The sequence below is a fragment of the Lissotriton vulgaris genome, unplaced genomic scaffold, assembly GCF_964263255.1.
Source record: "Lissotriton vulgaris unplaced genomic scaffold, aLisVul1.2 SCAFFOLD_247, whole genome shotgun sequence".
In the NCBI taxonomy this organism is placed as follows: Eukaryota; Metazoa; Chordata; class Amphibia; order Caudata; family Salamandridae; genus Lissotriton; species Lissotriton vulgaris.
The window spans coordinates 931,027-954,278 of record NW_028255597.1 but is presented as its reverse complement, the minus strand read 5'-3'; the positions used below and the strand labels follow the sequence as shown (position 1 = coordinate 954,278).

Genomic DNA, 23,252 nt, shown 5'->3' with positions numbered 1-23,252 from the left:
TTTGCTCTAAACCCAAGTGGCTAGAAGATTTTGTTTGCTAATTATTATTTATTTTTTTTCCTTTGCTTCCTTTATTTATAAAGGGGAAGATGTGTTATGTTGTCCCTTTAATTCCTTTCAGAATGTTTCTTATGTTCCACTGTATCCTAGTTTCCTCTCCCTAGCAACTATGGTAGTTGCTGATGAAGTCCTGTGTAGGATGTTCCCTACCTTGCTCCTGTGTTCCTTTAATAAACTACACCTTTCAACTTATTCTGTGTAGTATTCAACTTTACAGTTGCCCTTGAGCCTGGTTCCACTGTCGTGCTAGACATTCTTGTATCAGACGCATCTGCAGTCTTGCATATGGCACAAAAAAATGCAAGACGCCATCATGCCTAGTAGGCTCATGAACACTGGCTCGGAGAGAGTGTTGATGTTGGAAGACTGTGACTAAGGTTTCAATGCTCTGTATCCTTGCTGGACTGGGATACGCTAGAACTGTAGATGTGTTTATTGTAGCCCCTAGATACTGATGTATATGAGAGGGTTGCAGGTGCGACTTGGTGTAGTTGACTGTGAACCCTAAGTCGTGCAATGTGTGAATTGTCTGATGTGTGTGTTGGACACACTGATTGAATGACTTGGCTTTAATGAGCCAATCGTCGAGATAAGGGAAGACATGTATTTGATGTCTCCTGAGATGTGCTGCTACTACTGCTAGGCACTTTGTGAATACTCTTGGTGACTCCGAATGGAAGGACTTTGAACTGATAATGTTGTCCTTCCAGTAAAAACGTTAGATACTTCCTGTGAGCAGGATGTATAGGAATGTGAAAGTAGGCGTCCTTTAGATCTAGTGTTGTAAGGAAATCGCCTTGTTGCAGCAGTGGGAGCACTTGTTGTAAAGTGATCATATGAAAATGATCTGATTGCATGTTATGATTGAGGGGCCTGAGGTCGAGAATTGGTCTTAGTGTCCCGGCCTTCTTGGGTATTAGAAAATATAGCGAGTAAATCCCTGTTCCTTGCTGTTGTAAAGGAACTATTTCTATTGCGTCCTTTTGAAGAAGCGACAGAACTTCTTGTTCGAGCAGAGTAAGGTGTTCTGCAGACATTGGACGCTGCCTGGGTGGTATGTGTCGAGGAGTTGCTATAAGTGCAAGGCAGTAGCCACACTGGATAATTTGTCTTACCCACTTGTCTGTTGTGATGGAATTCCAGACAGGTAGGAATTGTGTTAATCTGCCCCCCACAGGAGTCGAACGCTGTCGGGGAAGCAGAGGGAAGTCACTGTTTTGTGGTGGAAGAGGTTTGATTATTGTTGTTACCCCGACCTCTTCCTTTGTTGTTGTTCCCTCTATATCTTCCTCTAAAATATCCCTTGTTAGAGGATGTTTGTGTGTTAGATTTGAAGGATGTTGTATAATCTGCTCCAGTCTGTTTGGAGCCTCCTCTGTAGAAGGAGCGCCAAAAGGAACTTTTAGCTTGTGTGGACTGTAAAGCTCCCATAGATTTGGCAGTGTCTGTAGCCTTCTTCATCCTTTAAAGTGCTTTGTCTACCTCTGGTCCAAACAGTTGATTTTGATTAAATGGTTGATTTAAAATGGTAGTTTGAACTTCCTGTTTAAATCCTGAAATGCGTAGCCATGCATGTCGTCTAAGTAGGACACTAGTGTTTACAGCTCTAGATGCGGTGTCTGCCACATCTAGTGCGCCCTTGATTGAAGCATTAGAAATTAGCTTGCCTTCTTGTATAAGGTTGTTTGCCTGCTCCTTATATTGATCAGGTAGATATTTTAGTAGTTTCACTAACAGATTATAATGAGCCCTGTCATATCTTGAAAGGAGGGTTTGTGTGTTAGCTATACGCCATATGTTGGTAGCTTGCGCAGCTATTCTTTTGCCTGAAGCATCTATTACTTTGGATTCTTTATCAGGTGGGGGTGCCTCACCTGACGTTTGTGAGTTTGCCCCTTTCCTAGCATTTGACACAACTAGTGAATCTAATGGTAGTTGACCTTTAATGTAGGCTGGATCTGCAGGTGCAGGCCTATGTTTTTTTCTCAATTCTAGGGTTTAGGATCCTAGTACGTACAGGGTCTTTAAATATCTCCGGAGCATGTTTGATGACCCCTTTAATCATGGGAAGAATTTGAACAGACCTTTGCGATTGTTCAAATGTGTCTAACAGAAAATCTTCCTCTGCCTCATCAGAATGCATAGTGACTCCATGGTAAATGGCAGCTCTGTTCAGCAGGTGACCAAAACCAATGTTATCTTCTGGGGGAGAAGGTTTTGATGGATATGACTGTGGGTCAGGGATATCTGGCACATCCTGTGGGTTTGGGTACTCCCAGTCTGTATTATCTACAAGGTATGGGAAAGGCTCATCTGGGTCCATCCCTCTTCCTAAACTATACTCATCATCATTTTGAGTTAAGTGTGAAGACAGAAGAGGAGAATGTGGAGGAGAAATCTGCGGTGAATTGTTAAGAGGAACAGGCGATGAAGGAGGTATAGGAGAAGAAGGGTGCATAGGAGATGTGGCAGAGTCCTTCTTCTTGGCAAGTACTACAGGTGTGGGTGCTGCATCTGCCTTCCTCTTCTTGTGTGTTGTAGTGGATACATGACCTGTCTTTGGGTCAATGTAGATCTTCTTTTGCAGAGGATCTGGTTGGAAAAGGTCCTCTCCTTGTGGAACCTTTGTCGGCGACGATTTTTTCCGTTCCTGACGAGGTTGCGGTCTGTCTTTAGTCTTAGGAGGTGTTACAATGTCCTTTGGCGTAGTTTTCGGCACCAAAGGTGTTCTTTTCTGTGTCGTAGGCTGTTTAGAGGGCTTGGGCGAATTGGAATCAGGCCTTGTTGGTTTCGGTACCGAAGACTATGGCTTCGGAGTGGAAGCTGGTCTTGTCGGTTTCGAGGTGTCAGACGCTGGCTTCATACCTTTGTTTTTAGAAGTCGACTGTTTCGGAGCCGAGACTTATTTCGGTTTCGGTGCCGAGGGAGCTTGTGGAATCGGCACGTGCGGCTTGCTCGGTACAGAGCTACCGGAAGGCTCAATTACTTTTTCCAGAGCCGGGCTCGATGGCGGGGCTTTCAAAGTGGTTTTTCGGTCGCAACTGGGCCCCGGAGGCAGAGTGTTGACCTTTGCCTTCGATCTGGGTGTTGTGTGTGGTGCAGGGGCAGTAGTACTCACACGGACCCAATGGTATGGAGTCATCTGAGTCGTCTGCCCCGGATACTATTTGGAGATCATCAGAATCTTCTTCAGGAACAAGCGGAACCTCCTCGAAGATATCCACTGGTTCCGGAGCTGATCTCTGCATGTCGTTCGACGGGCCCTCCGATCTCGGATGGGTTTCCATTGGATCGAAAGGACGCGCAGGCTGTACAGCTGGATTTGTCGTGTTCTGGCGATAAGCACAGGTTGCAGAATGCGTGGTGGTCACTGTGTGGAAACTTTGCTCCACACTGGGGGAATCTCTTGAATGGCGTCCTTTCCATGAGGTGTAGGCCTCACGGCGTGGATAGGCCCAATGGCCCGCGTCGACGACCGGAATCGAACTGATGGAGTCGAAAACTATGTTAGTCGATATCGAAGGTAATTCGGTAAAGTTTTTATACGTTTTTTGCGCTTCAAAGTGCTTGAAAAGTCTATTTCTAGCCGGAGCGGAAAAAGCTCATCTGAACCTAGTGGCGGAAAAAAACTATCTAAGGATGGAGCCGATGACCATGCGCACTATCGTCCAAGGGAGGAGTCACCTATCTCGTGACTACAAAAGACTTCTTCCAAGACGACAACAACATGCAATCATCCGAGCTCAAGACCAGGTGGCGATCTAATGCTATGAGTAGTTTCTGCAGCACATATGCCTCGAACACACTTTTCTGACCACCAACAACGTGAGATCGACAATGAAGGATGCTACATTAGAAGTAATCCTTACACCGGGTAACAACTACATGAAGTTCTTGGCCTACATGCTAATCAGGTTCTTGAACCTTGACAAAGATATGCTCAAAGATATTGGCCATACATCTGACCCCTGTACTTCCCGAATTCATGAGGATCAGCCTGGTTTTGTGACAGGGAGACAGACCTTTGCCAAAATGCATCACTTTGCTCACATCTTCCAGAAGTACAAATGGAAAATACTGAGAAGGGTTTCTTATGACGCTTAATGCTGTAAAAGCCTCCGACAGAGTAGACTAGTTATTCATGAACGCAGTACTGCACCGCATTGGGATAGGGAAGCTGACCTTTGCATGAATTATAGCAGCCTACCAGGCACCTAGGGGTTGGGGACTGATGGAGGGTACATTCTCAGACACTCTGTTTTAGCAGAGAGGTACACCACAGGCTTGCCCCTGTCTCCCCTGCTCTACATCATAGTGATAGAACCTTTTGTCAATGAAAATACATCAGGAAACATACAATCTCCCAGAAAAGGAAAGATGTCTCTACCAGCAGACTTGACACTTGGTGCTCCAGCCACTGATTTAAGATGCTACTATATGACAGCTTACACAAGTGTGATGCCTATTTATATTAAACCACAAATTTACAATTCTCTTTGTCTTAACAAACACCAGCAAATTTCTCATATTTGCAGACATGGACAAGAACATTACAACGAGAAATACCACATAAAAGGAGGGTAAACACTATAGAGGGATTCGTACAAAAATCACCTGTCAATATGCCATAGGGAACCTGTACTAAAATGACGGATGGTATCTTACACCAGATAAACTTCATAGAATTCTGCCTCATACAACTAAGAATGAACATTGGTGAGGTTACTGACAAGTGGGTACTCCCTTGCCTGTATGGTGGGAATGTGCCAAGTTACAAGGATATTGCAAGGAAGCATTAAAGTAAATGGGGAAAAAAAAGATGTCGCAATTCTAGATGACCCTGAAACAAAGATTTTGGGCCTACATCCAGCAGGCTGGACAAGGGGCAGGTTGGGAAGCTGGTGTGCCACCTATCAGCTTTTACGAATAGCAAGAATGACCATGGCTAAACTTTTGAAACCGATTGCGCCCAAAACAGCATACATGGTGTTGGCACATAAGGGAGCCATGGCTTAGGAAAAGTTATTTGGCCAGGTCGACAAGGACTGTGATAACCTCATGAAGACCTGGCAACCAGTGTTGTCGCACATAGATGAAGAAAGGGGAGAACTGACACGACCTTCAAGATGGTGAGCATTAAGACTGCTCGACCAAACACCTCAATAACATGATACATACTCATCTGATTGGGGCTGGATATGGGTGTAAAAATTAAAAGGTTAATAATTATATCTGAAAGATCAAATCTTGTAATCTTTGGAGAACCAAGGCATTTAAAGCTACAGTGTCATGTGATGGGCTTTATTTTGTTTATTATTAGTGGTACAATGCAGAATACATGAGGGCATGAATGCTATATTGTTTAATCTATGAAACTTGAATATAATGTATTGACGAAAACAAATGGTCTTGGCATTCCGTTACCTACCCTTTCAAGTTTGCCCCCAGGGTTCTCTGTGAACCAAGCTGGCTGGCAAGCAGGATTAGAAACAAAAGCAGGATGCGACTCTGTAGTGTCATGTGGCGGAATTAGGCGTGGTCGGAAAAAGTGCCAATTCACATGTATATGGTTCTTTTTTCAAGTTGCCTTCCCTTTGTCACATCGACTTTTGACACACATTTAAATTTGCAATGTTTGGGGTAGTTTCTTAGAAACACCGACGTTGCTGACACAAAAGAACTTTGTGAGAACACTATCACACTGCCTTGGCATTATGTGCAAGGCCTTTACGTGTGTGATACAAATGTGTTTTCATCCATATGGCAACACAGCTATCTGTGGAGTACAAACAATAGGCAGCCTGATCTTAATCACAGCCCGAGGCAAGGATGCCCTTCTCTATACATATGCTTTAATTTCAGAATACAGTTAGAGGAGACACTTCTGCTGATAGCAGAAAGACCAACCTCGAAGAGACAACCCTTGAACATCAAATGCAAACCAAACCAGGCCCACTCTAGCACCCCCATTTCCTTGCACAGTTGCATTGGCACCCCAATCCACACTGCGCATGACTGAACGTCGTACATACTGGGAGTTTCTCGCCAACGTTGCATGCTAAAAGTGGCCCATTTCAGGGGTGCCATTATATGCCCTGCCCTACCCTTTTGACACCTGTGATCCGAAAGCCTCCTTCCACATTTTTATTAGTCTATACAGATTCCCATGTCTTGCTGTTGAACTCAAAAATATACTAAATTCTGGAATGCCCCTTTTTATTAACTTCACTAACACAATCATCTTCATTCCTTGCAATCAAATAGCAGCTTTGTACAGTGGTAGCAGGGAGAGGCCTACACCTGTTGGGTATTTTCTAGTTCATCATTGGTAAATCCATAAGGTCCAATGCCCCATGATTACATGCAACTTCTACGTCTGTGCTTGTGCTCAGCTCTATGAGGAATTCAAATATTTACTGGCACTACTACAGTTAACATGAGAAAGTCTAGCTTTAACCGATAATGATTTATCTCTAGGATTACATATTAACTTAGCATTTTCTATACTTTGGCATTCCCTAGAAATGTCTCTGGCCATGCTAGTGTTTGCCCCCATAGCTGTATTGTACTCATATATGTTGCTCAATTTAATGCTGAATAGCAGCTGACTGACATCTCCATGAGGAAAGTCCAGTTTGTGACCAAGACGGGGTCCTACATTCTTACCCACCAGGTAAAGGGGTTACATCATCCATAAGGGGGCTTTTCTTGGCAGACAATACAGTCACACTGAGGCAAGTAGGTTAGGGTTTACATTGTAGGAGTGTGCTAGATTGTTATAATACTGTATATGAAAGCATATATAAGCTGTCACAACAAGATGGTGGAACTCTTCGTTTTAATAATTGTTTGACACTCATTATAAACTTCTATCTATTAATCTTTGTAGCACATATTAACTATACAAGAATCACTACGGTTCAATAAATATTGAAAAATGTACCTTTGTGCATTCTTTATATATTTCTCTGAGCGAATGAGAGCATGAGTGACTGAGCAAAAAGTCATAGGGCTGTCAACTACAGTTTGAGGGAACGGGGTTGTCATGTTCAGAAGTTGCCAAAACTGTTTGCTCCATGTCTAGATTCAGGGTGGCTAACGGTGGCACTGTGAGCTAGCTGTTCCAAGGGACAACATATCCAGCGGGGGTGCATGGAATCAGTCTGGCACCGTTCTAAGATTTTGTTGTCGACAAACACACAGTTCCTACGGATTAGTGGAAACTGCATGACAGTAATGCTAAAAAGAAAATCCATAGTCCACCTCCTGCATATTCTATGAGGTTCAGAGCAGTCATCTCAGCCTATTGTTTGCTCCTGGGAATTATTTCATACCTATTTAAGGCACATTACTAGCTGGGAGAATCTAGAAAGCCAATGTAAATTAGCCTTCAGGAACTTCAAGAAGGGAAAAGCTGCCTTCCTAAAAGTTACTTTTCCTTAATATTTATTGAAACCTCAACTTCACAATTGAATTAGATTTGTAATAACTATTAAAAAAGAATGTATATTATTATCCCCCTGTATTTCTCCCCGCACGGAAACACAACGCGGTTGTTACAACGACCGCGTTGCGATTCCGCACACCATTACTCCGCAAGTCGGAACAACGACTTGCGGAGGAGGGCGCTGGATGTTGGAAGAGTATAATTTACTCTTCCAACTGCAGTCTGTGCGGACAATAGGGAAGGTGTTGGATTTTAAATCCAACACCTTCCCCCAGCCCCCTCCGCAAGTCGTTCCAGCTTGTGGAGTAATGGTATGCAGAATCAAATCGCGGTCGTTGTAACGACTGCGGTGTGATTCCCTGCGGGGAGAAAGATGAAAAAAATAGTGGTTTAATTATTTTTCCAGCTCGTCCCATTCCTGAGATACAATATTAGTATTTTAATTTGGACTCTGATTTTCCATACAGGACAGCTAGGCCTGCCACAGTGAAATTAGCTTTTGGGTGCTAATCACTGTAAGGACATTTTAACATTAAATGTCTACATGTCCTGCTTCTGAAATCCAAGCATCCTGCCTTCTGGGCTACAAAGCATAAATAGGGGTGACAACACTTTTTAAAGAAAGCTTATTACTTTGCAAAATATTTTGCACTGTTAAGAGTCAGGCTACAGTGATAGACCGCAAGCCATAAATGCACTGCCACTAAAGTGAATGCCATAATAAGTGCTCGACTACTGGTATTTAACCGCATCGCTGCGGCGGTCATTTTTGCGCTGCGCAGCTTTTTTACAAAAGCCGCGTTACATGACGAGCTCAGCTCGTCATCCGCACACGCCCCCCGTGGCTGATGGCGAGCTGAGCTCATCATCAGCATCGAAGGGGTTAACTACCAGGCTCTCGGGTACATTTTATGCAATATACTAGGGACTTCTAGGCATGCTAAATATACTAATTAGGAGTATGCAAATGTGGCCATTTCTAAAGAGGGGCACAGGCACTTTACTGCTGGTTAACAGGTATAAATTGCACCGAGCTCTAAATCCAGCAGAGGTATGGGGTCCAGCAAAAGGCAAAGAAATTAGAGTGATCACACAGAAAAGGTGGATTTCCTACAGTGTATCATGTCTTTACCATGATAAGCTGGAATGTAATAATTTAGGATGCAGAATAGTTTTAATTCTGGCTAGACTCTTAGATAATTTTGAGAAATGTCTTGAGGCATGGGTTGATCCCACTGGGCAGCATAGGGCAAGGCCCATTTAGTGTGTTGCAGTTTCCCAGTGGATCGGTCTGGTGCTGCAAAGGAGAGAAGTAAAATTGCCTTTCCATCATGGATCTATTTGTATTTGCTCATCCTTAAACTTGCCAGGTCCTAAACCTTTTTGCGCAATCGGAAATGGATTTATCTTTTCTCTTGTAATACAACCCAAAAAGCCATAATAAATGCAAACAGAAGCTTGATTGAAGGGATCTTCAGGTGCACAGAACTGATTTGAAGGGATAACATCTGAGTGTAGGCTTTACAGACTGAATGGTAGGGGAGAGTTTGACACAGAAAATAGGAAATGAGAGGGCGAAATCGTAGACTCGTAAGGTGTGGATGAGTGAGATATCATAGATGGGGTGATCACTAAAGTTCATAATATAGATAGTACAACCAAGAAAAAAAATTTGAAAGACAAATGGAACCCGTTAAGAGCAATCTCAGATTTATCCAAATTGTTTACAGATAAAGATGACTTACAGAAACCTGGAGTGCCCACTATATGTTATTATATGCGACAGCACCAAAACAAATGGCATCCTTATACGGAACACTATTTAGCAGAGGCCTGCAACTAGGTAGCTGCAACACGGAAGTAATTGTACAAGGATATTATTAACTTTTATGTCTCAGAGTAGAGTCAAAACCTGAAACCCATTGTTTAGCAAGTCAAACATACTGGAGGACTCACAGTCCTCACCATTATCTGGGACAATCTAAAATGTATGCATTGATCAGAAGGAACACAAACTTAACTGTACCCAATAAAATAAAGGAAAAAACTAGTGGACTATGTTAGTATATACATGCTCGTGGCCTAGTGGTGGTACATAGCACCAACTATGGCCAAGCTATTTCCGTGGTCCACAATAAGATTGTCCATCGTCAACCAACGACCCCTCATTAAAATGGTAATACATCCCAAGCTCCTATACCTCTTCACCAATATCCTGATCCGCATTGTCAAAGGTTCCTTTAAAAATACTCTGAATCCTGTTGAAAAATCTGCTCTTGGCAGTTAGGCAATCCAGATGGTTTAGACATACGTAAGCTCCCCTATGATCAAGGCAAATTGTGGTTTCAGACATGGAAATATACTACTATGTCACCCAGCCACTATTTGCTTTCTGCTGTTCTCACCTGGAATCACACCAATCTCAACTAGTGACAGAGAGAGCTAATTAAGATATTGGCTGGATTTTGCCAAGACCTACTATTTATGTTATGTCAACACAGTGGACTGCACTAACTGGGCATGGTACCACAAAGTAAAAATACCTGGGATAGCTCCCCTATACTTACAAGCCCTGTATCTACCAAATAACCTATGTAAATTACTGTCAATAAAACTCAAGAAATGGTCCCACCTGGAATGCATAGGAGTAAACACATTTCTAATGCTACCTCAATTTAAGTAGCTGGGAGTGACAATACCGGAAGACAATATTTTGTACTTCCAATCAAAGTACAGGATGCATGCATTTAACAAACTTCATCCCATGAGGCCTCAGGCAATGAGACACCTGAGCAACCTGATCACACCTCCAAACAGAGACAAATGGTTTCCCATCTGCATGCTGCAAAATTGGAGAATAAAACACAAACTACCGAGAGGAGTAGGAGGAGATGGGAGGAACACTTGGGCTTTTCCCTAGATGACAAGCAACAGCAGTTCGGTTGCTCCAAAAATAAAGACTACGGCAACACCACTTGCTACACTATAAATTCCTCCACAAGGTGTGCTACACACCAATGTGACAAGTCATTCGAGTCACATGTGGCTCCCAGCTGTGCCAGATATCAACACCGCATGGCAGATTTTCTACACCTATTTGGTCCCGCACAATGATGTTGGCATATTGGCAGATGGTATATATAAAGCTATTAGAAATGACAAACATATCTTAACTCTACCTCACTAACAGAGCATATAGGCTTTATATAGGACCTACTGACTGGGATTAGGTGCATATTTGGTAAGGCAGATAAGGGTTGTTTTATTGGTGGGTAAATCTTTCAGCATAGGGGTATAAAACTCTGATCTGGATATCCTGAATAAAATGTGCTCAAAAACACTCAGTGGTGTTTCTGTCGGCTGCTCATCCTTTCTTAGCCAGTTATGGACTTAAGATTATCTTACATTTTAACCTGCATCTCGGGTTGCAAGAGTCACTGTGCAAAGGGCCATAGCTATACTTTAAATAGGGAGAGAGAGAACAAATTGTGTGGTGAACACCACACAACACCTTTACAGTTGACAACATGGAGGTGCCAAATCCTGACTTGTTGACTACCAGTGGCCCTATAATCCCACCCTAAAGTTCCAACGTTTTGAAAAGGATTGCATGGCAGACTGAATGAAATGTTGTGGGAAAAGGTAAGATGCACCAGGAGGTTGAGAATTTTGACATCTATAACTTCTAGCATATACTCTTTAGTATCCACTATAGTACTAGTTACTGTGCCAGTGACATTTTTGCATGACCGATTCCATTAATGTTTCTAGTAATGTCAGTTACATAGAGATGTTGAGATAGAGCAGGCTAAATATTGTGTAGCAGTTGGTGAGCAACGTTGGGTCTGGCACTGCAACCTACTAAAGCCAGATTATGAATGTATGTCCGAAAACTTTTTCTGAGAGTTGATAGTCTCGGAGATGACTGGGGTAGTGTTGCAATATGGATCTTGATGAATGTTGCTAAGCAAGGAGCATTTAAAAAGCTTGATGCTTTTATGCCAACACTGACTTAAGCACTTGAAATTGATTCATAGGTTTAAAAGAGTGAAGAATCTCTAAGTTGAGCTGGGAGAGGCTGATGGGTTGGTAGGGTGACAGCTCCAATCAGACTGATCAGTTCTTGAAACACTGCAATCTTGTTATCTCAGAACAACAGAAAGTTATCAGTGTAAAAATAAGCCACTACTTATCTGATGATCTTGTAAATTTTGAAAAGCTCGTCACTTGACTGGCAGCATAACCAAGTGTTCCAAATATTTCGTTTTTTTTCATCCTACCATGTATTTCGTTTTTTCATACTTCATATTGCCCTATAATGGCCTCACATGCATATAGCATCTTGTCTTCTAACACTGCAGTATTTTTCCAGTTGGGCTATAAAATACCAATTCTGTTTATCATTGCAGGCCAAACCAATTTGTTACTTGCCCTTGGTTGGAATTTTTATCTCATCAGTTTGAGGGTGTTATTGTGCCAATGAAAAAACTTTTAGAGGTCTTCTTGAAGTTGTTCTAGCTTGGGCTCTTCTTGACAGAATATTCACCCCCATATCAAAGAGATCAGAAATGCAAAATCTTCAACAATCAGCATATCCTTTTACACTACGACGGTCAAATGACGCCATGACATGTGGATAACTTTGTCAGACCTGGTTCCTAAGCCAAACAAATTAATCATTATGGGGGACTTAGGCTCATACTTAAGATAGAAAAGTAAAACCAGATCCCCAGCTTACCATATCATGTTATTTGAAAGTTAACCTTATTCCACGATGCCAGAGAACAACTATGCAACACTACTACAAGCAAACAGTTTCTAGATGAAAAATCAAAAGCATCAACTAAAAAACACACATTAGGCAGAAACGAATCCATTATATAAAACCAATAATTAAAGAGAACAAAAAGAGAAAAATTAGAATTTAAGAAACTATTAGATGTGTCAAGTGGAAACCTACCTTACATGTAAAGCTCAAGGGATTTTAAGAAGCCAAAGAGGGGAGCACTGTGCATACATTAAAAGGGACACAAGTAAAAATACTAAGCCACTGAAGCTCAAAGTTATATTTCTACATAGTCGAGCAAATATAATTGAAAACAAACACATTCCTGTGCATTGGCTCAACAAATAAGGGCAAAACAAAGCAGGAAAAGTGCAATCACTTTAAAATGGTCTTTTGGATTAAGGTAGGACAGCATTTGTGCCTTTTGATCCACAGCCTGGTTCTCAATTACATTATCCTATGCACAATACAGACCATTCCTTCACCCAGAATTAACATGCACTGTACAGTTATAAATACTTGCCTCATCAAGGGGTTCCACTTCGGTTTTCCTCATGTTAACGAGTACATCGTATGCCTTCTGCAGTGCCTTATTCTTGGGATGTGAAACCTTTACATAAGCAGGTAAGCAAATGAACCACAGGCTATAACAGTGGCTGAACAGGCACTTTGCCCACATTGGTGGGTTTGTGTAATATCTTCTAGCTATTTTCTGAGCTGTTTTGATCTCCTGTATGTAAAAGTAAAAATACAAAATTTAACAAATGCAAAAAGTTAATTATAGATATGATGAAGCAAGTTATGCAAAAAATAAATGAATGCTTTCTCAAGACATTTTTATTCAGGGATACATATTTACTGTAAATGAACATGTTACTTACTATCTGCAAACTCCTTACCTTAGAATACTCCCCAGGCATCAGACTGGATCTGGACGTTTTTGAGTAGTACTTCTGTACGCCAGTAGGTGGCACCTATCAGCTCCGCATCAGCGTCATTCACAATGGAAATGACATGTGCCATGCCCTATATAGGTGCCGCCCCAGCTCGCTGATCTCAGTTATCTGAATATTTTCCACGTCAGAAGCACAGAGCCACACTGAGGTGTTGTGACCAGGGTGCAGGAGTGAGATCCTCAAGGACCTCTTTTGATTGATGTAAATCACAGTTCGCAGAACAGGAAGTATGGGAGGGCAGGTAAAATATCAGCAGCTAGATAAGAGTCTCTACCAGATAAGGTGTTACCATAGGTACGTTACTTGTTCATCTAATAGAGACTTCAGCTACAGATGGCTTACCTTAGACTAGATACCCAAGCAATACCTCCCTGGAGGCGAGTCTGAGAACTGAACAGGCGACATGTCCATCACGCCAGACTGGGCTGTCTAGGCAGTGGTGGTTGGCGAACGTCAATCAATCAATCAGGGTTCTTATAGAGCAAGGGTACTCACTTGTTAGGGTCTCAAGGCGCTGGGGAAATGTGCACTGAAGTCCATGTGGCTGCCTGACAGATATTAAGGACTGGGACTATGCAAGTTAATGCAGTTGGCACAGCCTTGGCTCTGGCCAAATGAGCCTGCAAACCCTTAGGAGGTTATTTCATAGCCAATGCGAAGCAGATCTTTATGCAGAGTAAACATCCATCTGGAGATGGCTATCTTGTGCACAGCCTTGCCTTTCTTTGCTCCAGCAAGCACAATACAAAGGAGATCATCCACCCCCAATGTCTTTGGAAGGACTAATGTATAACGAGAACGCTCTTTTCAGATCTAGACAATGGAGCTTCTCCTCTTTCTTGAACGGGTGAGGCAGAGCAAACTAAGTTGACAGAGTGATGCTTTGGCCGAGCTTGAAGGGCATTACCACCTTTGGCATAAACGAAGTATGCATACGCAAAACCAGCTTGGGAAGAAAGGGGTATATGGAGGGTGGACATGCAGCACTTGCAGTTTGCTGACCGTCTTGGCATATGTAATGGCCATCAAAAATAGTTTTTATAGTGAGGAGTCTGAGAGGACAGCTGTGCATGGGCTCAAAGGGTGAACACATTAGAAATCTAAGGACTAAATTAAGGTCCCGCTGAGCCTTAATGAACGGTGTAGGGGGAAACAAGTACTGGAGACCTTTGAGAAACCTTGTCACAAGGGGTGACTTGAACAAGCAAGGTTGGTCTGGCAACTACAAAAAAGGAGAGATGGACAAAAGGTACCCTCTTAACTGGTCCCAAGACAAGACCTTGTCGTGTGAGCGATAACACAAACTATAGAACTTCAGACAAGGGAGCAGAAAGAGGATACATTTATATTGCAGCACACCAAGCCACGATCTTGTCCCATCCGTAGGCGTATATTGTTTCTTTTGAGGGATGCCGGTCTGCCAGAATAACATCTCATACCAAGGGAGGCAGATCAAAAACTCAACTGCCAATGCTCATTTTCCACACATGAAGTCGGAGAGCATGCACGTTCAGGTGCAGAATCATGTTGAAACAGAAGATCCTTCCGAAGGAGGAGACTGACTGGAGGACAAATGCTCATGTTTTTGAAAAAGGAATGTGCACACCGGGTTAAGTGTACTGGTCATTCGAGAGTAACTTAGACATGCATTTTATAATAACTGATTCTCCACCCATGAAATTCTGATAGATGTCATTTATTTGTTGTATATATTTGATATTTGTTCTCAGATCATTTTCAGTTTCTTTTTTGGTTTTTTTTTCCCTATTTTGCTTTTGTACATCTATATACTTTTACTTTTTTTTGTTATCAAAGACATTATCACATACAAAACATTAAGATATTTTCACATAAATAACTGTTTTTTTAAAACCACATCATCGCTATTCTGAAACTTAATGTAAACGCAGAATTAATTCCTTCAACGCGTTTCAGCCGTTCGCCTTCCTCAGGAAATCTGCCTTGTTCTTTAATATAATAACCGTGGCTAAAATTGATGAGAAAAATAATACTTTAGTATTTCTCTTAAGTACAGATATATTTAATACTCAAGACTCGTATAAGTGTAAAAATAGATCTATCAGAAGCCCTGCCGCTCCTATTATTATTAAGGTACTATTATGCTACTCATGTTAATAGCAGTATACATCTTCATGGGAACTTTCACCCTTATCTGCAGGTCCTTTTCGAGTTTCCATGGAACTTATACGAGTCTTGCTTTTTACCTTCGTAGCTCCCATCTGCAAGCAATATGTTATATTATGAGATCTAAATGAGTTAAAAAGTGTGAATTGGATACAGATGTATACAGTGTATAGAAAACGATATACAAGAAGAAATAGATGAAATGAATGTATATAGCATGTAAAAATATGCATGTGGATAAGTATATGCAAATAAGACAGCACCTAGCCTTTGATGGCCTACTGATCACTTAGGAGTTTGCATAATTGTAACAGACAAGGATACAATCAGTTGTAATGATAGAATACAATGAAGTAAGCAGATAGACATGAGTATTAAATATATCTGTACTTAAGAGAACGGCAGCCGCCCACACCCCTGCAATTCTTGCAGAAAACACAAGGCTTTTGTAATAGGAATGAAGATTATTTTAAAGAATTTAAAACAAATATATATTCTCTGATTTTAAGGAAGATGAGGATGACTTTTCTCATGGCAAGGATGTGGAGGTCCTTGGTTAAGGAACCAGGGACTATTTTGTCTACCTTTCCTCCCATATTCTATACGGAAATTAAAGCTTTTCTATTGCATTTGTAATCAGGCTGCCCAGAGGTTTCCGTAGAAAGCATAGCATGGAATCGGCCCGAGTTGCTGCTGGACACAACATACATTGCCAGGTGGACGAGGGTGGCACTGACATCCTGGTCATGCTTGATATGCTGGCAGCATTTCACAAGGTGTCCCCCTCCTGCCTGGCAAAATGTTTGTGGCGGGCTAGGGTGAGAGACGCAGCACTGGATTTACAGAGTTCTTTTCTAACTAATAGGACTCAGAAGGTCAGTTGTTCTAGCACTTAACGGAGGCCTCGATCCTTCAGCACCAACAAGTAGCACACTGGGAGGATAGAGGAGGCAACTGTTTGGTGAGGTATCCAGGCCACTGGCATCCCCCAGCTCCTCATACCAGTTATCCTTGAGCAAGGGTTTCTCAAGGGGTCAGGATGACCATAGGGATCCTCATTTCTCGTCCAATGATTGTCCTCACAGGACCTAGAAGCAAAGGGAGGAACTGGCTCTGTCCAAGAAGGTCTGGATCTGGTCAGCGTCGGAGTGGGCGTCCGACTAAGCTGATCCGGCTCCGTAGAAGAGTCAAGAATGACGATGGGGCCGGCGAGCACCGCACCACAAGACTCAACCCCAGCAGAGTTTGTGGATTTGTAACCAGGATTTGGCAGGATCCAAGACAGATCCAGGGGACCCAACTGGCACAGAGGCCAAACCAACTTGCAGAAATCCAGTCACCGCACCATCCTGACCCGTCGGGCCCAAAGGCGATAGAGAGCGGTCCGGTCACCCAAAAAATGTGGTGCATGGCCTCAATGTATTTTAATTGGGTGGAGGTCGCTCCCGCTCCAGAAAAAACTCAGTGAGGCACCGTGCGGACCCGGGCTCCACAGGGATGACGTGGTAGCAGGGTTTTGATTTGTGGCAATGTTCCTGTATCTTGTCTGATTTGTGTTGACGCTGAGAAATAGATGAGCGCTTTGACTTCCGGGACTTCTTTTTGTGGGACTTACCCGATGCAGTCAAGAAGCGTGACAGCGACCAGAGAGGACGACCAATGTAAACGACTCCGGCAGAGGTTCTGGGACCTTCCTTGGGACCTGGAGTGAAGTCGCCCAGTATGAAGCGGCCATGAGCTTCATGACCCATTCACTGAATGAGTTAGGATGCACGGTCTTGCAATCCGGAAAGGCCCTGTAGTTGTGGTCCAAATAGGGTTCAGTCAGAGGGATTTGTCTGTGACAGGCACCACAGGGCTTGAATCCCACTGGCTTTTCAGGGGATAGGATATTTAAAAAGTGGCACAGTAACGTCGAAAAAGGTCTGACTGAGGTAGTTCCCTGGATCCAGGCTAATGGCGCCCTGCACGTCACTTCTGGCGCTCCCACCAGAGCCACCTGCCTGCAGAGTTACTGGTTGAAAATTTCCAGTTTGTCTGATGCATGGGGAATTTGAATATTCTAAGGTAATCAATATGTGGCTAGAAGTCTCGATCAGATCAACGCTTACTCGCTGTGCTGAAAGGAAATTTATAATGCAAATTATAAGAATTTTTTTTAAGTAAAAAAGCTTTATTTAAAGAGCATCTTTAAGTCTATTTATATTAAACCATCTTATGTTTAGCACTTCTGTAGAATTTGCAACAAATGTTGCTATATGCTTCAAATGTTTTTATGCTACCACAGTTACTGCACAATTGAATTTACATTTTTATATATACATTGTAAAGCTCTCTGAAGCCCCATTGACTTGAGATCGGTAAAGTTGAGATATGACTGTGGTTGACTTGGGGGTCTCTAGTTGGCAGAGGTAGGTACCTTTGACCAAATAGGGACCCTTGCATCTAGTCAGGGTAAAGGGCTACACTCCTAAAATAACCCCTGCTCACCCCCTTGGTACTTGGCACGATCAGGCAGGCTTATCTCAGGGGCAGTGTGTAAAGCATTTGTGAACACATACAGTAATACAATTACAACACTACAGATGGACACCACATAGGTTGTATTATAAAAATAATTATTTTTATATAGACTTAAAACAAGACCAAACGACAAAAATCCACAATACTGTACTCCAAAATAGACTTTAAAATAGTAGAAAATAGCTAGGTTCTCTCAAGTTGTAAATGCGACACTGTACTCTCAATGTACCTTGGATGCGTAGAACAAACAAAAGGGTCGCAAGGAAGGTGATGCATCGGTTCAAAAACTCAGGGGAGTGGATGCGTCTGTTCCTTACTGCTGCGCAGGGGAGCTGATGCTCGCTTCCTTACTGTGTGGGGAGGTGATGCGTCGGTTTCTTACTGCTCTCTGGTACGATACGACAGGATGGTGCCTCGATGCGATACTCTTCTCCGGTGCGATGCGACAAAATGGTGTCTTGGTTACGATTCGACAACATTGATGCGTGCGAGCCAGACGGCCGTGCGGCGACTTGATCTTCTGAGCAGCGACATGCCCTGCGACACGCTTCTCCGGTGATGCAATGGCAACCTCTGAGGCACGCTTCTCCGGTGATGCGACACGCTTCGGTGATGCGATGGCAGCGGCGGCAGGCTTCCTTGGCGAAGTGACGGCAACTGCTGCGGCGGCGGCGACAGGCTTCTAGTCGTTGAGTCGCGCTTCCAGCGACATGCAGTCTCTCAGAAGGCCCAGCAAAACAGCAGGCACTTCAATTCCCAGCAAGGGAATTCAGGGGGGAGCTGGTTGGTGAAGTCTTGTATCCTTGAGACTTCAGGCAGGAGACAAGCTCAAGTTCAAGCCCTTGGAGATTCTTTTTCAAGTTGATGAAAAGCACACTCAGCCCTCTTCTCCTTTCTTTGGCAGTGAAGCAACCACTGCAGGTCAACCCCCAAACACACAGGAGAGGGGTAGTCTCCTCCTTCAGCTTCCTGTTTTTTTTTTAACATACTTTATTGATGACTAACATTACATCCAATGCAACAAATATTATAAGGAGACAGTCCTTCTGTACATGTAATAGGTACCATATATACATTGCATAATTCTACCATACGTTTTTCGCACTATTCGACAGGAAATGAAGAACAAATGATCCCCGACGACAACGTGAGTACCAGGTCATTGCAACTATGTCAGATAAAGTTACAGCATAAAGCATTCACATTTCCAATTAACGATAAAAACAGATTCAACCATGTCCTCTCCCTCCCTAACCCTCCCAACCCCTACTCCTGGTCAGTCGATGAGTAGCTTCTATGGTAACCTAAAGGGGATGTTAGTATTGTGGTGTAACAACGAGGAGTCTGCGGCACCAGTGGGTTATGAAGTATGGGTCTGAGTCTCAGAATCTAATGTTAAAGTGGCAAAGGGTGAAACTGTGTGCTATGGGGGTGGGGTACCCTGTAGCGGCAGTAAGTCAAGTGATTCAAACTCATGTAGCATGATCTCCCATTCCTTCGAAATGGGTTGCTTTTGCAGCCCCCTCGCTTCTTCTCTCCGAAGAGCTGCACCCTCAGCTCTTCCCCACTGCATCATGTCGGCCTGTCAACTAGATACCGCTGGGCACCTGGGGGATTTCCACCTCATGGTGAGGGCTCTTACTGCCAATATGAGGGCCAAGTCTAAGAATCTTAGTCGTGCCTTCTGCACCCTTCTACGTCTACGTAGACCTATGAGGCAGTTGAGGGTTTCGTCTGAGACAGGGATTTTTGTGACTTCGCTAAGAGATTGACGAACTCCCTCCCAGTAGTCCTGTAGGCAGGGGCAGGACCACAGCATGTGAAGGAAGTTCGCCTTGCCTCCTTTACAACGAGGGCAGCAATGTGAGGTGTCCGGGAACACGTGATGAATCCTCTTGGGGGTGAGATACGACCTATGAAGGACCATCGTCTGAATGAATTTTAGGTTAGCGTCACAGTACACTCTTTTGAGGTGTTCTAGCATGCTCTTCCAAGCCTTGTCAGTGATTTCGGTAGAAGAGTCCTCGGACCATTGTGTTCTAAGGGATGTAGGTGAAGGTGCGGCGTGTGCCCGAAAACCCGTGTACAGCCACCGAACTAGGTGGCCGCCATTCCCCATATACTACAAGAGATGTACCAAGTTATTTTGTGAGGGTTCACTGCGTTGTGGGGCCCATGTATTCTTTATGTAATGGGATACCGTAGTGTGTAGTAGATACAAACATGTTGGTGCGCCCATAGCCTGAAGAAAGAAGTCGTAATCAAGCAAGCTACCGTCACCGAAGAACGCCCCGTCGTCCTCCACCCAATCATGTATCCTGGCCTTCGTAAGCCTACCCTGCGGTGTGGGGATGCCCAAGAAAGGGATGTTCGTCTAATAGAGGGTCACCAAGGAGGTATATGATAACTCCTTCCTCCAGCACTGTAGTGCAGTCTTCAATAGGGAGGGCTGTCCACTGGGATTTTAGCCTTAGGTAGGAGCAGGGTGTGTAGCGCGCCCCGGCCTAAATCCCTAGGTGTATATCCAATTTCCTGTAAATTCCTCCACGCGGTCCAGTAAGATAGCCATTGGAGCTGGCTGGCCTAGTAGTATGCACTGCAGTCAGGAAGCCCCAGGCCGTCACTCCGGGTCTCTAGTTGAAGTTTCCGTAGGCTCACTCTCCTACGGGCCGTTGCCCAGATTAGGCCCACCAACTTAGTATTCAATGTAATGAAAATAGCCTGTGGGACTATTACAGGTAAGTTCCCAAAATAATATAATAGACGAGGGAGCATCACCATCTTTGAGATGGCAATACACCCCATCACCGACAACGGTAGAGAGGATCAGAAGGACACACTGACACGGATGGCTGTTATGGCCAGCACTATGTTACCCTCGATTTGATCCACCTGCGTTCTATAAACTTGAAAGCCTAAGTATTTAAAGGTGTTGGGGGCTACTGGTAAGGAATAGTCGCCGTACCGTAGATGGTTAGGTTATGGTGTTTCCTGAAAAAAGTAAGCCATGGACTTTCCCGGGTTTATAGCCAAGCCAGAGAGACGCTCGAAGGTGGCTAAAATGTCTGGAAGGGGGGTATTCTAGCTTCCCGGTTCTTCTCCTCAGCAAAGGTTCGTCTTGATTCCCAGAAGTGATCAGAAGTTCGGGGTCTGGGTCCCCCTTCTATACACCCAAATCCTTTGTCTCTGAAGGCAGAGTGTCTGTGCCTAATCCAAACCAGTTCTGTGCAGTCCTGGAGCGCTTTGTTTACAGGACTCCTTCTTTGACAGTGTGGGCCAGGGTCATCAAACTCCCCACAGGAGGTGGAGCCAGCATTGTGTTCAGGCCAAGGTGCAACTCCTCCCACCACTCTACATGCAGATGGGTCTATTCAGCCCTGTGCTGACTCACCCTGTCTCCTGGAGCCCCCCAGCCCCTGTCACTCACAAACTGGACAAGGAGTACACAACCTAGCAGAGGCAGGCTTGGAAAGTTATGCAAGAAAGTACCTACTTTCTAAAAGTGGTATTTTTAAACAAAGAATGGTAAAACCAACTTCACTAAATGATGTATTTTATCATTCTGAGTTCAGGCACACTAAACTCTAATTTCTACCTAGTTCCCGGAGTCAGTTAGGATTATAAGATGTTATAATCAAACTGCCCATTCTGGCCTAGGGGGAACAGGCAGCCTTGCAATAGTGAAAAACGAAAATGGCTGTAATTCGCTATCAGGACATGCCACACATATCAGGGCAAGTCCTACCTTTTACATACAATTCACCCTGCCCATGGGCCTACCTTAGGGGTGACTATGTGAAAAGGGAAGGTTTTAGGGACTGGCAAGTGGGTGCACTTGCCAAGTCAACTTGGCAGTACCAGAATGCACTCAGGCCCTGCAATGGCAGGCCTGAGCCATAGGTTACAAGCTGCTCCGGTGGGTGGCACAATCAGCGCTGCAAGCCCACCAGCAGCATTTGATTTACAAGCCCTGGGCGCACACGGTGCACTGTACTAGGGTCTGACAAGTAAATCAAATAAGCCAATCATGGAGTCACTAATCCATAACAACAATTACAATAGGGAGCACTTGCACTGTGGCACTGAATAGCAGTGGCACAGTGCCCAAAGCATCTAGACCAGCAAAACATGTAGCAAAAACACAAGAGACAACAGCAAAAAATGAAGGGAGACCCACGCCAATGTTGCCAGGTCTAACAGACTGGAAGATAAAGGCATCTTTAACTGAACACAAAACAATCAACCTAAATTTTCAGGATACTTAAAACAATAAATGCCCATTCATCTAATGGTCGTTCTCACTCCCAACCTGCCAACATTATTAGGAGAACTTACCCTTCATTCGCCTCTTTAACATACCTAAATATAATCATTAGAGTGTGGCCTTAAATCTACCATGTATAAAACAGACTTTCAAAAATTTTCAAGGTTTTATTTTCAAATAATGTTAACCTGTTTGGTCCTCCTGGCAATGAAGGCAGGGCTGTTTGATGTTCTGTTTAACGATGCATGCCCATTAAACGTAAGAGTGGGGTCCTGGGGTCTGTCAAATAACTTGAGGTCTAATCTTGGGAAGTTTGTGTAGCTAACAAAAGGAAATAAACATTATTAATCATCAAATGTATATCTAGAAAAACATTAAAAAGATAAAAACAAAGAAGTAAAATATTAGTTGGTTAACAAAACTTCAAATTATCTTTGAAAAGACAGAATTCTAATTACGATTACCTTTGCCAATGATATTTTAAACATTTCAAATTAAGAGATCATCTAACATCTGCTCATTTATTCACACAAAGCATTAACTGAATGAAATAAATCTTTTTGCTGAACATTTCACTAAATTTTAAACCGCAGCGATGACATTCTACTTCTTGATCGCAGTGTTGTACTGGATTAACATGCAACACGGGTGTCTTACATACATCAAACTACTATACCTTAGATTCAACATTTATGACTATAGCTCAATGACATTGCACTTTGCCAAGCAAGAATTTAGAAGAAAAACGTTACTTATCTGTAACGAACAGTTTGTTGCCAATAGTGCTGTAGATCACATGTTGAACACACCCCAGTCATTTACTGCTAGGCATATAAATTTACAATTGCTTTTCTTTGAAAAAGTGCCTTTGGTTTCAAAGTGACACATGAAACCTCTACGGAAAGTCATAATGCACATTGACAGACTTCACTTCAGATTGTTTTTTTCCCTTTCCAGCGAAGTAATACTATAGTAAATCTTTTTATGAGGTAGAAATGGTATAAAACAGAATACAGGTGGAAACAGTATGCAAAGTAAAATAGGTATCTTCCTATCTGCTTGAAATGTTGT

At 43.2% G+C, this 23,252-nt stretch overlaps 1 protein-coding gene across 2 annotated transcripts in view; it reads right to left on the bottom strand.

Moving 5' to 3' along the window:
* The window catches only part of DENND4C (DENN domain containing 4C), a 1,503,495-nt gene that overhangs the window by 731,148 nt on the left and 749,095 nt on the right, over nt 1-23,252 (bottom strand). For both annotated transcript variants that reach the window (XM_086951990.1, XM_086951991.1), the window contains exons 17-18: nt 22,370-22,502; nt 12,817-13,023 (exon numbers count right to left, since the gene is read on the bottom strand). In XM_086951990.1, the coding sequence (XP_086808116.1) occupies nt 12,817-13,023; nt 22,370-22,502 (340 nt within the window). The remainder of the gene's footprint in view (nt 1-12,816; nt 13,024-22,369; nt 22,503-23,252) is intronic.